Here is a 13,592-nt window from a genome sequence, read left to right as displayed (position 1 = left end):
TAGTGATTCAATGGCCAACGAAAACAATGCATTGCCCAACAAAAATAACACATACTCTGAAGATGTTGTCCTTGAGAATGGTAGGACAGCTAGAAGATGTCTTGCAAGCACCGAGTGCCGTGAGCACAATGTTCGTTACATCAATTGGGTGGACCTTATCAACCATATGTGGGATGTGCATCACCTTAGGGTGGCCATTCCTAAGCGAAAGCCAGGCCACCGCCTTAGAGCTCCAAAGGTTGGAGTGGCATCGAGATCGTATGAAAAACAATTTCGTGCGAGATTCTCGAATGTGCAGCAAAAATTTGATAAGAATTTTAAGGCTCAAAAAGCTAGAGAAAAGAGGAGGGCTGAAATAGAGATTGGTAAGATTTAAGTGAAGAAGAAAAGCTTCTTGTGCCCTCAAGAGATAGCTACATCGAAGAAAAGGTGGGAGCTGCTATGAAGGAGTATGTAGAAGATAAAGAGTCATGGATGACCCGCATTCATAAAAGGATTGCAGAGGGGTACGACTTGCATGTAAGTTTATACTACAATTGGTAACCTCCATTGAAATGTACATTTTAATTCTTCTAGATTGATGTCGCATTTTTATAGAAACGTCCACCAATTGGCATTGGTAAGATGCCAAATGACAAGTCTCAAGAAGATGCATTGCTTGGCGCACCTGTGAGTATTTTTGGTATCTCTACTCTTTCTTCCAAGAATGTTACTATTTGTTAAGGATTCATAGTTGAAGTCTAATCTTGTTTCAATGGAAGAAAACTCGCACTACAACGGATGAGTGTGGCCCATTATTAACGCATGTAAAGGAAAACATCCCAAAGATTCTTAGATGAAAATCCTTTGGTGTGCACAATGGATTTGCGTAGGGCGGCTTTGAATCTTTCACCGTCCAAGTCAAATATGACAAAGGTATGATTTTCCTTATTTTCTCAACTTGAACATTGTCTTTTGTATCCCCTTTGTTTGCTCAATGTGTAAATTTTAGATCCGGCGTTGGAGTGTTGGGGGGTCATTGTTGGAGACTCTCCACTTACCCCCTCGAGTGTGCCACTAACCTTGGTAGTCTCCATTGTATCCATTGCCATGGAGGATGGTTTGGGCTTAAGTAATGACCCAAAGCTCTTAAGTGATAGGTGAGTCTAACGGTATTGGCTTTCATTGCATTTTATGGTTTTAACCTTCATTACACTATTTTTAATCTAAAATCTTCAAAACCAAAAAAGGCTTGAGAAAGGCATGGGCATACAATTCTTAACTGCACGATCAAACATACTCGTGGAGGTGGACATCAATATCCTTGGTGCAATAACATCCGAGAAGGCCACCACAAACACTATGAACCTTTTTTTCATGTGAGTGTGCATCTTGTTATCTCCATATTCATGTTTTCAATAGAAATGGATGGGCTAATTTCACGCATGGGCTTCCAAGCAGGTGGATGGAGAATACTTTGTCACAAACATGTCTTAGCAGGGTGTAGTTCCTGAATAGCTTATGGTTTGAATTTCTCAAGGCCAAGCAAGAAAAGGACCCTACAAAGATTCAAAACTTTTTTGTGGAAGTGGATGTTGCGAAATTATTTGTTTGTGTTTTTGCCCATTGTTGACAGGTACATAGGTTGCATTTCTAGAGGGCATGAGTAAAAGACTATATATTCTCATTAGCATGTCTTTCTTGTATCCTTTTGCTTTCTCTAGGGATCATTGGGTGTTGATTTCCCTATTCAACAAATCTCTCAAACAATTGGTACGACTACAGTGGGAGAATCATGGCATCGTCTATCTGAATTCAATGGGGACAACCATGCCTAAGCAATATCTTTCCAAAGTGTACAAGTAAGTGGATTTTGATAATAATTTTTTGCTTTCCATTGTGTTTAAACTCTCATTGTAATACTTTACATTATAGGGCTTTGGAAATTTTGACACCACATTGCTCCAATGCCTCTTTTGAGAGCATTCATGGAGAGCCCTTGAAGGAGCTTGGCGCACTAGAGACCCCATAGGTGAATTCACCACATTGTCACTTGCAAAATATCGCACACATGTGCTATGTTGAGAGTGTTATCCTTTTTTGATAGGTACCACTTCAACCGAATCCGGTCGATTGTGGCTTCCATGCTATGGTTTATATGCGGCGTTTCATTTGTTAGGAAATAAGACGTAGCTAAATAGATATTTGAGTAGATTACTTAATGGAGAGAGAGAGATTTCACACACAAGAGATTATAGAGTAGAGAGAGAGAGAGAGAGAGAGAGAGTACACACGATATACATGGTTCACCCAATGTGGGCTACGTCCACGGGAAAGCAACCACTCAATAGCTTTAGTACTTCAAAACAAGAATTAGTTTACAAAGGGATTATACCCTTAATAGAGCTCCCGCCTTGCTTCACTCTCACCACCTCACACCCACCTTGTTGCATCAACTTCACACTATGAAATGTGTGTAGAAATGGCCTCCTTTTATAGGCCAAAAGGATTGCCCTCTCTCATGAGAGTCAGCCATGTGTAGTCGTCCTTGTGTGAATAAGTCCAAATCGGACCCTCCAATCCGCCCATGTGTGGCCGCCCTTGTGTAGACAAATCCGCTTTTGAATTCGGCCACCGGCCACTGGCCATTGACTTCCGATCACCGGCCACAAGCCATTGACTACCGGCCAACCGACCGGTCGATTTCCGACCACTTTCCGGCCGCCGTCCGGCCATAATATTCCGGTGAAAAGGAATATTCCGAAGAGGGGAAAAAAAAAAGTCTCGGGGGCTTCCGCCCCCGAGGCCCCTAAAGTTGCCCCTGATTTTTGGCCGTAAAAATTTTGGTTTCTGGCGAGTGATTTTCCTTCACGCACGATGGCTTCTCCTCATAATGGAGGCCTTACAAATGTGCGATTTTACCACAGAAAATTACAAGGGGTAAATCACGCTCCATACTTAACATCATTGAAGGGGCCTATGGGAAAAGGTCCAAGAGTTGGGTACGTTTTCAAAGCACACTATTAATATACACAATTTTTAAAATATTCCCATTTTAATGCTTGTTTAATTTCTTTTTGATTTGTTTCAGCTGACAAAGACATGGTTCAGGCATGTAGATGTGGAGAAGTTGAAGCATGAGCTTGCAGAAAGGACAAAGGATGCTCTCTACCTTTGAGCCATTATTAGCCTTTCATGAGTGTTTTTCTTGTGCCACATTTGAACATTGGCATTCTTGTATCACATCATGTTTTATGATGTAAACATTACTTGGATGGAAATTTATTGGAGTGCTGAAATCAATCCTTCTTTCTCATTGTGATCCGGTTTTTTAAATATAGTGCGATTCCATGTCGATGGTGTACTTGTGTGGCGTGAGAGTGAAAATCTGTTCTCGTAGCACAAGTGTCTTGGAATAATGGAATTTGTGCTTACCATTGTGAAAGTGTAGTAAAGCAAATGTCAATACATAAAGCAAATGTAATTAGGCATGGAACTGTCCTAACAATGTTGGAAAAATGGATCCACATAGAGCAAAATGAATTTGTAATGCAAGCATCATTATATAATGCAAACCTCTTTAGATCTCAAGCGTTGATCGCTCCAAGTGCTTACCAATAATTACCCAATCACACATGGGTACGCCAATGAGCTACCCTATAATAATCTATAACTACACTCTGGGAAGACCCCACGGTCACTTAGAGGAAGAGCAAACCCAAGTGAACAATGATTCACAGTTATAGATCCCCATGTGAACTACTATTATTTTAAAGTAATGTTCAAGAGAACCAATAGTGAACTGCATGTGAACCCCATGTGATCCCACAAAATGAGGCCTAAGGGCAAACCAACTTGATCAATGATTCAAAGTTATGTGATCCCCATGTGATCTACTAGTGATTTTCAAGTAATATTCAAAAGATCCACATGTGGTTTTCTTGTGAACCCCATATGATCCCAAGAATTGAGGCCCTATAGCAAACTAAAATACTCAATGATTCACAGTCATGTGATCACGATGTGATCTACATGTGATTCTCAAGTAATATACAAGAGTCGAAGAGTGATCTTTTTGTGAACCCAATGTGATCCCAAGCATTGAGGCCCAATAACAAGCCAAGTGATCAATGATTCATAGTTATGTAATCCCCCAGTGAACTGCTATTTATTGCCAAGTAATATTAAAGAGATCCATGGGTGAACTACATGCGAACCCCATGTGATCCCAAGAAATTAGACCTCAGAGCTCACCCAAGAGATCAATGATTCAAAAGTATGTGAACCCTATGTGATCTAATAGTGATTTAAAAGTAATATTCCAGAGGTCAAAAAGTGGTCTTCGTGTGAACCCCGAGTGATCCCAATAATTGAGGCCCAAGAGCAAACCCAAGTATTGAGTGACTGACAGTCATGTGATCCCCATGTGATCTACTAGTAAGTATCAAGTAATATGCAAGCGCTCCGTAAGTGATCTTTTTGTGAACCCCATGTGATCCCGAGAATTGGGGCCCAAGAGCAAACCCAAGTGTTCAATGATTCACAAATATGTAATCCCTGAGTGAATTACTAGTTATTAGCAAGGAACATGAAAGAGATCCCAAAGTGAACTCCGCATGATCTCTAGCAATGAGGCCCAAGAGCAAACCGAAGTGATCAATGATTCACATCAATGTGATCCACAAGTGAACTTCAGGTGATAGCCAAGAGATTCAAAAATGATGTAGATGGTATATGCAAGTGAGCTAATTGTGAACTCATAGTGAACTCGTAGTGATTTCTAGGAATAAAAGCCGAGAGGATACCCAAGTGGGCAAGAATACACAATGACGTGGCCCCAAGTAAGCAAATGTGTGAACTAATAGTGATCCAAATGTAATTCCAAGTGAACTCAAAAAGAACCAAAAGTGAAATTAAAGAGATCACAAGGAACGAAACCCGAGAAGGGACCCTTGCTATCATTGATACACAGTGTTGTGATCCTCAAGTAATCTGACTGAACCTTGAGTGTTGCAAAAGTGATCCTATATGTGATTACCAAGTGAACACTCGACATGTAAAGGACCAAAAGATACAATTTAGAACATCATGATTGTCTCAAGCATGTAAGTTACCAGAATTACACAATTACAAGCCTCCATTGAGAGGCCATGACATTAAAAATAACGCCCCCTTGCTCTTGAGCCAAATCAAAGTGTCTTTCACCATTCTCCAAATCACCATAGCTACAAGCCACAATCCTTGCCATACAGTGGGTTGGTATATCACATATCTTTATCATTTTTCCGAGTAAATGTTGCTCGCTTCCGATGGGGGCATGCCTTGATGTTAGGGGCAGCAAAGCATGGCATGTAGAGCATGTGTAATTGATTTGTGGATCCACCATGTAAGTTTTAGTGTAGCAATGTGGACACCATATGCGAGGAGCATTGTCGAATCATACTCTATAACGGCCATGTTGGTGCTTTGTCCTCAAGACGCCAGTCATTCTTGTCGGCTTGGTGGGTTGAGGTTGGAGGCCTTGTGTCCCCTAAATGAGCACTTGGCGCACACCATGACCAAGGGAGTTTGAGTGACATGTGCCTGTATTTGTCGAATGCTTCCTCTTGTTGGCATCTCAATATGCTTGGGTAAAAGAGTATTTGCAAGGATCTGCTTGCAAGCTTAAGTTGTTGTTTGAAGGCCTCATTCCGAGAAGAGCTATTCTCATCTAGGCCTCCTTCAATTTTTTGAAGAATATGTCGAACATCATTGATGCATATCAACACCTCATGTTGACTGGTAGTGCCACTAGAAAGGACCTCCTCATTAGGTTGCTCTTCCACTATCTGATCATTCACAAACATTTAATCCTCAACACTCTCTTGGATCCCTTGGCCATAATCTCTATCCAATCTTGGAAGTATGGCACACAAATGTTTAAAGTGCTTTTCTATGATTAGTCGTGTGGCATAGATGTGTTTACAAAGGCTTGCAAAATCAGGACAATCACAATAGTTTCTTTGCAAGCTTACATGATACCATACTCCTGAAGTGGAACCACTTTGTATTTTAAAATTTAATGTCATCTCATTGAGGATGCACAAAGAGGAAGGATCTTCATCATACTATTGTAGAATTTTCTCCCCCTCCCCTAACCTTGTGGTTTGATGCTTTGACGATCCATATCTGTTAAAGTGTCCCGAGTCGGCTGCAACACAACTTGTGCTTATTAGCCACCTATGTGGTGCAAAGAATCCTATTAAAAAAAGGGGATAGTTACCTATTTCTTGTTTTTGTTTAAAGAACTCCAATAAAGTATCCCTCATGCAGGTTCCACTACTTGAGTCACCAACAAGGGCATGAATCAAATCCAAGATCAACCTGTTGATTTGGGCATTCAACAAAGTATATTTTATGTATTGCCACAATCTCTTGACCAAGTTTGTTGTATCCACATTCCCATGATTAAACATGCGACCAAACTTTGGCCACTTTTTGCGCCAAGGGCAATTGCTCCCACACCAACCATTCGTTACATATCTTTGCACGCTCGTGAACTCTTAGTAGTTTTGAAGGAGCCCTTAAAAAGATTGCTCAAAACTCAGTCTATGTGGCACTATGCATAAGTGCGCACATGGAAGAGTATAGATGTTCGCGCATTTGCTTTGGTACCTAAAGCAAAGTGTAAAGCTTCTTTGTTGCATGAGCCCACAAATAGGAATACCAAATGTTAGAGTTCTTACATGCCTTTAAGAAGGTTCTCTACCCAGGCTTTCTTAGCATGAAACCAACATAGAATGATATGACCAAGAACTTGTTGACGAGAGCCATGGACATCATAAACCCAACAGTAAGGGTCCTCCTCCACCACCTTATGAATAGCCTCAAGCTCCACTGGTGATTTATCAATCACTACTGATGTGGGGTGCACGTTACTCATTCTTGCAAAAAATGTCTTTAGGGTTATCTCAATTGCGATTCGTTCTTGGTCAGTTCCTATGTCGTTGGTGCATAGCATGAGCCATATTGGTAAACCTACACCATCTTGATTAGGCAAAACTACAGCATATAATGGAAGGCCAAACACGTTTGTCTTGAATGTGCTATCTATTGCCCAAGAGATGTGTGTAGAAAATCTCATGGCCATGTCTAGTATCCATTCATCTTGAGTAACAACAATAAAGGGCCTTTGATTAGGATCTTGTGTAGTAGGGATTATACAACTGGCAATAACACACCTTTCCTCGACTTTGTAAGTTGCAAACCTCGACCCACATAGCACTCCAATCATCTTTAGGAATCTTTCCTGTAAAGACAAAAGAAACAATGTTATTATGTAAAAACAATTGCAATAATGCTTAATTTGTAACTTAATTTGAGTCAACTTGATTGCGTATTTGGTAAGACATCATTGAAATTTCCCTTTGTATCATAAAAAAAGCGATAAATTGCTTGGTCAATAGCCAAAGATCGCTCATACTGCAACTTCTCTTTAGACAAAGACATTTTTGCAACATGTCTTGTTGTACCCACATCGAACAAATCTTCCATGCAACACTCAATAACATTATGATGCACGGGTAAATGATACAAATCCTCTCTTGATCCAGGTATATGCCCCTCATGAATAGGGTAAGTGGATATGTGTGCAATCTTTGAGGCATGTCGATATTGAACTCTCACTTGTAAAGGACAACCAAATCTCTTGGACCTTCTAAGCCGCTTCACAGTCCCACTTCTGCAGGCCGTTCTTCCTCTATGACATGCATAGTCAACTGTGTTTTGAAGACACGCGCTTACCCTTATTAGATGAGCGAACCTTAACTAGCCTCACCTTGTGTTGAACCATAATCTCAATTAGAGCTTGCTCCACACATAAAATGTCAACACTTTGACGTTCATGCTTCATGGCATCCTTAATATCTTTGGTGACACGCATTGATTTGTGGCATTCATCGCCACCATCGGTCTCTTTTTCACACCCACAACTTTCCACAAGGGCTTTCACATATGCTATGAGTATCCCTTGTTGCTTGATGTCCAAACACCATGAGGCCTTCAAGTTTCTAATTGTGTCTTCATAAGTGTGGTGAAAATTATTATCTTCACAAAAATGACATCGAATGATAATACTCTCCCATTCCTCAATGGGTGAGATTTTCAAATTTGGGGGAGTTGCTGTGCACAAACACCAAAAGCCTTCTACATCTGTCCTCAAACATAATCTTTCTTTCATTCTTCTCCACCTTTTTAGGTCAAGCATGCCACTTGGGTCACATGCCTGCAATTGCTTTAGGCTTGGTAAATGTTCTCCTTGAAGTGCAAGCTTCATCAAATTATAACTCGATTGGCAAAAGGAGTAAAAAAACTGAGACACATACTTGTACGGATCAAGCATGGAGATTCCATGTAGCCCATCTTGTTTCTCCAATCCAAAAAAAGAGGTGTCAAGTGAATCCGTGCATGGACTACAATACATTCTTTCCTCACTATCACTACAATTCTCATCATCTTCGTCACTAGTGGAGAAAGAACTCGAACCACCATTTGAAAGGGCATCATTCCATCGGAGGTTTCCACCATCTTCCACTTGAGTCTCAAAATCCATAAAATCCTTATGTGCTTGAGCCAAATTTGGGATAATGGTACAACCCCACCGAAGGTGCTTGGCACTCCAAGTTCACAAAATGTTCACTTGAAGCTTACACAGTTGCTCACAAAGGGATCACATGTGGTTCACTTGTGATTCGCATAGTTGTTCACAATGGGATCACATGTGGTTCACTTGAAGAACACAATTATGGCTTTAAGTAGTTTACATGGAGTTCACTGTGGATAGTTCATGGAGAAGCGTGAGAGAAGGGTGGGCTGAGAAAGTGAAGGGGCTAAGTAAATGGGCATAAAAGAGACTAGGAGCATTTGAAACCAAATTTTAGGTACCTATTCAAATTAGTAAATATCCCATGCTTTAAATGCCAATGATGAGGGAATGAAGGGCCAACCAACTTGAAAGGCCTGCCGCACTCGTGTGATCCCTTGGTGTTCACTTGGTTAAATATCACTTTGAGTTCACTTTTTAGTTCACTTTTGGTTTACTTTGGGTTCACAAAGTGATGAACGGCTGAGATCTTGTCCGCCTCCCAACTCCTCCCTCAACCATCGATCCCACCTCCAAAAGGTGGTGTCAAAGAGTCTCGAGGCTAGAATAGAGAGGTTGGCAAAACTTTGGAATGTGGATATACCCAATGCTTCCCATTGCCCAAGGGTCGTGGGGAGTCTGGCCTAAGGCCTTGATGCTAAACCGATTTTTGCAGTGCATCCAACTTGTCCAGCAAGTGGTCTTTTGATAGGCAGCAAGCCATTAGCTACGCAAACCCTCAGAGATTGTAGTAGCCCCATCGACGGCCATCAATCGCCTTGAAAGGCTAGCCATAGATCCCACGTGGTGTCAAATACTCACGAGGTCTAGCCCCTCACCTGCTTGCATTAAATACACCTCCAAAAGTGGGCCATGCGCTACATGCACTGCATGTGTGCAGCAGGACTCAGCTCTAAGACCCCATTCTCTCGTGCTCTCTAGTGCTGCGGGGGAATCTAGTGATTGAAATCTATATAGCCTAAGACGGCCCGTGCTGCTGAAGGCAATTCTCCTCGTGCTTTCATGGCGGGGGGTGAGGCTCGGCATGTACTGGTTGTTCCCTGGTCTGGAGAAGGCCATGTCATTGGAATGCTTCGCTTGGCTCTCCTGCTAGCTGCCCAGAAGGGCCTCCTCATTTCATTCGGATACCCTGCCCGCGCGCACGCTTTGGCTTTGAAGCGTGGCAAGCTCCCCAATTTTCCCCCTTCCCTGCGTGTGCACGTTGTCGAAGACGGCCTCCCCGCCCCAGATCATGAGCCCCCCAGGTTGCACCATCTCAGAGACTCCTCCCTCATGATTGTGCAGTCTCTTGAAGCTCTCCTCCAGCAGCATGTGGCTCCATCATCAGAAACTGCGTTATCTTTGCTGGCTGCCAATTGCTGTGACGCTGCTCTTGATGGTGCCAATGAGATCAATTCCTCACCATCATGGCCTCCCGTCTGTTGCATCATCTCTGACACCTTTTTGGCGGAAACACAAGCCCTTGCCAACAGTTTCAGCATCCCAAGAATCCATTTCTGGACGGGGAATGCCACTGTCTATAATATCTTTCTCCATGTCCCACAATTATTAGCCAAAGGCATTCTTTTGCACTCGAGTAAGTGCTCATTATCTCAGCTTGGCTACAAATCAGTCCTCGTATATTTTGTTTTCACACTGTTGGAGTTGAAGAAGGATGAAAGATATGATTTTGAAAGGGATGGTGATTGTGATGACATGCATAAATTGTGCTGAGGTATATGGAGGCCAGTTTTGAAAGTGTCATGCTACATCCTTGTTGTTCAATTACTGGTTTAGTAATTGTCTGGTCAAGAAACGGTGTGTATGCATGTCTTGTGTATGTTAATGTGTGTTACCAAGCTCATGCATGCGGTGTTTCTTGACATGTTTATATTAGTGCAACCACCGAGTTCTTTTCCACCAAGAATTCTGAGGCTGTTTGCAAGTCTAGCTCAGCAGAATTTCTCATTCCAGTCTGCAAGTGGGTAACCAAAAATCGAAGTTCACACACTCTTTTGTCTGCACAACATAGGGCTCTGGTGATATCATTAGAAGAGGAGTTTCAATAGAAGCGCATTTCATTCTGTGCATGCAATTGTCAATGCTATATATAACTGACCACTCATAAAACCTCATTCATACAAAAACAAGTGTGTGCATTTCACTTGCTTGCGTTGCTGCCAATACTGTGACACACTGGCAGTAACAAAAAAGCATCGAAATTTTTCTTTTCATTTGCATCTTGGAGGCTTCTCTGCACCAAAAATTTCAAATCTTGACTTGTTTGTAATGTAGATGGCATAGGGAAGGTAGAGTATCCTCTGATTGACTTTATACCAGGCCTTCCTGCATGTCATGTAACGCAGCTGCCATGGGACCTAATTCAGAAATACGAGGTGTCGCAACCTATGATTGAGTTTCTGATCAATGCATTTTCTTCCACAAAGGACGCCGACAGAATTCTAGTGCACTCTGTTTATGAGCTAGAGAAGCATGTGTATGATGCTATGCAGGCTCAGGGCTTCCGCATCTATGCCATCGGTCCACTCTTTGAGACCAATTCAGAGTCGGGAGCAGCCAGAAATGAGTGTTTGGATTGGCTCGACCGACAAAAGACAGCATCTGTTGTATATGTAGCATTCGGCACAGTGACGGGGCTTAGCTTGCTAGAGATGCAGTCTATGGCTCTAGGACTTGAAGCTAGCAATCAGCCTTTCCTCTGGGTTGTTCCGAAGGACCCCCTTGCCACGATCTCGAACTCAAGTGAAAGCTTTTGGGAGGGTTTCATTGAGCGAACTGTCTCGGGGTGGAAGGGCTGCATTGTAGCGTGGGCACCACAGAAAGAGGTGCTGAAACACAAAGCTGTGGGTGCTTTTATCTCACACTGTGGTTGGAACTCTGTCTTGGAGAGTTTGTGGGGAGGTGTGCCCATTGTTACTTGTTGTCGAGTTGCAGAGCAGAACTGCAATGCGAAATCTGTGGTAGAAGAGTGGAAGGTTGGTATAGAAATGGAGAGGAAGGATGATGGTGGCTTCACAACAGAGGCGGTGCGAAAAGCGATTGTGGAGGTCATGGGGAACCAAGAGGTGAAGGCGAGGGCCCTTCATATTAAACAAGTGGTCAGACATGCGGTTGGTGCGCATGGAACATCTCATTCGAACCTTACAAGCCTCATCGATCACCTTCTCCATCTTCCTGTTCCCCGACAAGTCATCTGAACTGTAACTCTTTTTGATTTCCAGCAGCCTTGAGCTTCTTATGTTCGGTAGACAAGGATCTTTGCCTCTTCTTCTTCGTAGGTTCCTAGTAGTATTGATTTCTAGTATTTAGTTTACATTAGGATTTAAGAATTTGTTTATTTAGAAGTTGTTGTGTGGAGCCTGATTTCTAGGATTGAGTCTTTGAGATATCTTATCTTTGTTAGTTTAAAGTACTTGTTTCAAGTTTTAGTCAAGTATGTTGTTTCAACTCATTTTGCTGATGCCTTTTCTAAAACCATTTTTAAGGAATAATGGTTTGTTTTATCTAGTTTTGTTTAGTAGCAAATGAAGTGATTTTGTTTCTTTTTTTTTCTTCTTGTTTTCTTGTGTCCCTTGCTTTTGTAGTTTTGTGAGTGTTTTATCCCCTCTTAAAATTCGCAAGTTCAGACTATTATGAACTTATGAAGGTATATAAGGATCTTAGCCTCCTTTTGATAGCCATTGCTTAGAAGGATTGAAGCTCTTGGAGAAGCCTTAAGCCAATGAACTTCTAATGAAGAGATCACCAAGGGTCTGTTTAAGGCAAAATGTGTGTAATTTCTTCTTAAAAGGTACTTTCAATGGCTGAAGAAGTTAAGAAAACAGGAGTTAAAATGGTTTCAAGGGCGTCCTTAGAATGAACTTTTCAGTTATGTCAGGGTCTTTTTGATGTAAGAGCCAATCTCAATTGAATCTTTGCGAACAAAAAGAATCTGTAAATTCGACACGCCTCTCCAACATTTACAATGGTGAAGATTTCTTGGTGGTAATCTTTTATCTTTTCTTTTTCCTCGGGCTAGAGCCGGCAAGGGGAAAGGAGCCCCCAGCTGCCAAGCCAAGACACAATCGCTTTTCTGAAGTTTATACTGCTGATTCTGTCTCTTCTCAACAGCGAAATTCTCAAATATATGCAGTGAAGACTCTCCTCATTGTGGGCAAGCCATTAGCAGGTGAAGGAGAGGGCATACTGAGCCCTGGGAATTCTATAAAAGTCCCCTATGCTGCTTTGTGTGCATCCCACTTTACAAAAGAAACAGTAATCAGCCAAAGCAAAGCAATTTGCCTGATGCATAATGACCTCACAGTAATTGCTGTCTTATAGAAGAGGTGCCTGCTCATCTATTCAGCCCTAATGGGTAAATCTTTTTTTATTCCGGCGTCCTTTGAAAGAAACAAAGTGAAGGCTCACATTGTCATTCTTAAATGAACAGACCCATTTGCAAACTAAAAGTGCCATTTCAAAACCGAAAGTCGAAAAGAAGTCATTAGGTCATTGAATTAAAGGACCCATTTAAAACTAAAAGAGGTATTTATTCACTCAAGAAGCGTAGCTGCTGGTGAGACCTTAGTAATGTAACCCCACGGCTACGGGTTCGAGGCTTACGGGTGGGTGTATCCTCCAACATGGGCTGGTTGTAATGTATAACAATGTGCAGTGGTAAATACGTGATATGTAAACTTTCTCCATACTACCTTCCCCACAGAAATGTTAAAATAAATAAATTTAAAAAAGAGGCAGTCAAGATTTGTACACTTTTCTCTAGGGCATGTTTTAAAATGCCAAAAACAAAGCAAAAAATTTTAGAAAAAAACACGAACGATTGGAGAAAGCTTGTTATATGTGGATCAACTGCTGGGAGCAGAGGATAGTAGACGACCTCATATCATGAAAGTCCTTATGCCTTGATCTCTGCATAAACCCATAGTCATGAAGTGATCTTGTTCTGTTGGGAAGTACCAGAAGAGGCCTTTTT

At 41.8% G+C, this 13,592-nt stretch overlaps 2 protein-coding genes and 1 pseudogene across 3 annotated transcripts; 1 reads left to right on the top strand and 2 right to left on the bottom strand.

The window, feature by feature from the left end:
* Positions 1 to 6,018: 6,018 nt before the first annotated feature.
* On the bottom strand, positions 6,019 to 7,900 carry LOC147454832 (uncharacterized; annotated as a pseudogene).
* Positions 7,901 to 7,913: 13 nt separating this feature from the next.
* Positions 7,914 to 8,681, bottom strand: LOC147454831 (uncharacterized). Its single transcript, XM_086517079.1, has 2 exons — positions 7,995 to 8,681; positions 7,914 to 7,932 (listed from the first exon to the last, which is right to left on the bottom strand). Exons 1-2 carry the CDS (start codon positions 8,567 to 8,569, stop codon positions 7,914 to 7,916), a joined length of 594 nt encoding a protein of 197 aa, XP_086373205.1. The 5' UTR covers positions 8,570 to 8,681.
* Positions 8,682 to 9,528: 847 nt separating this feature from the next.
* On the top strand, positions 9,529 to 11,989 carry LOC147454830 (linamarin synthase 1-like). Of its 2 annotated transcripts, none has more exons than XM_086516654.1 (2): positions 9,529 to 10,196; positions 10,940 to 11,989. In XM_086516654.1, exons 1-2 carry the CDS (start codon positions 9,623 to 9,625, stop codon positions 11,815 to 11,817), a joined length of 1,452 nt encoding a protein of 483 aa, XP_086372780.1. In that variant the 5' UTR covers positions 9,529 to 9,622; the 3' UTR covers positions 11,818 to 11,989. The 2 variants fall into 2 exon arrangements, with proteins under 2 accessions (XP_086372780.1, XP_086372779.1); XM_086516653.1 differs by having other exon boundaries at positions 9,530 to 10,196; positions 10,895 to 11,989.
* Positions 11,990 to 13,592: the final 1,603 nt, after the last annotated feature.

This window comes from Adiantum capillus-veneris, chromosome 7, assembly GCF_014529385.1.
Source record: "Adiantum capillus-veneris isolate H3 chromosome 7, ASM1452938v2, whole genome shotgun sequence".
Classification (NCBI taxonomy): Eukaryota; Viridiplantae; Streptophyta; class Polypodiopsida; order Polypodiales; family Pteridaceae; genus Adiantum; species Adiantum capillus-veneris.
This window is presented reverse-complemented; position numbering and strand designations above follow the sequence as displayed.

Coding starts and splice junctions, on each gene's coding strand:
- LOC147454831 (XM_086517079.1), bottom strand. CDS start 8,569: ATGGATTTTGAGACTCAAGTGGAAGATGGTGGAAACCTCCGATGGAAT.
- LOC147454830 (XM_086516653.1), top strand. CDS start 9,623: ATGGCGGGGGGTGAGGCTCGGCATGTACTGGTTGTTCCCTGGTCTGGA. Junction 10,197..10,894: donor AGGCATTCTTTTGCACTCGA/GTAAGTGCTCAT, acceptor TTTGTAATGTAG/ATGGCATAGGGAAGGTAGAG.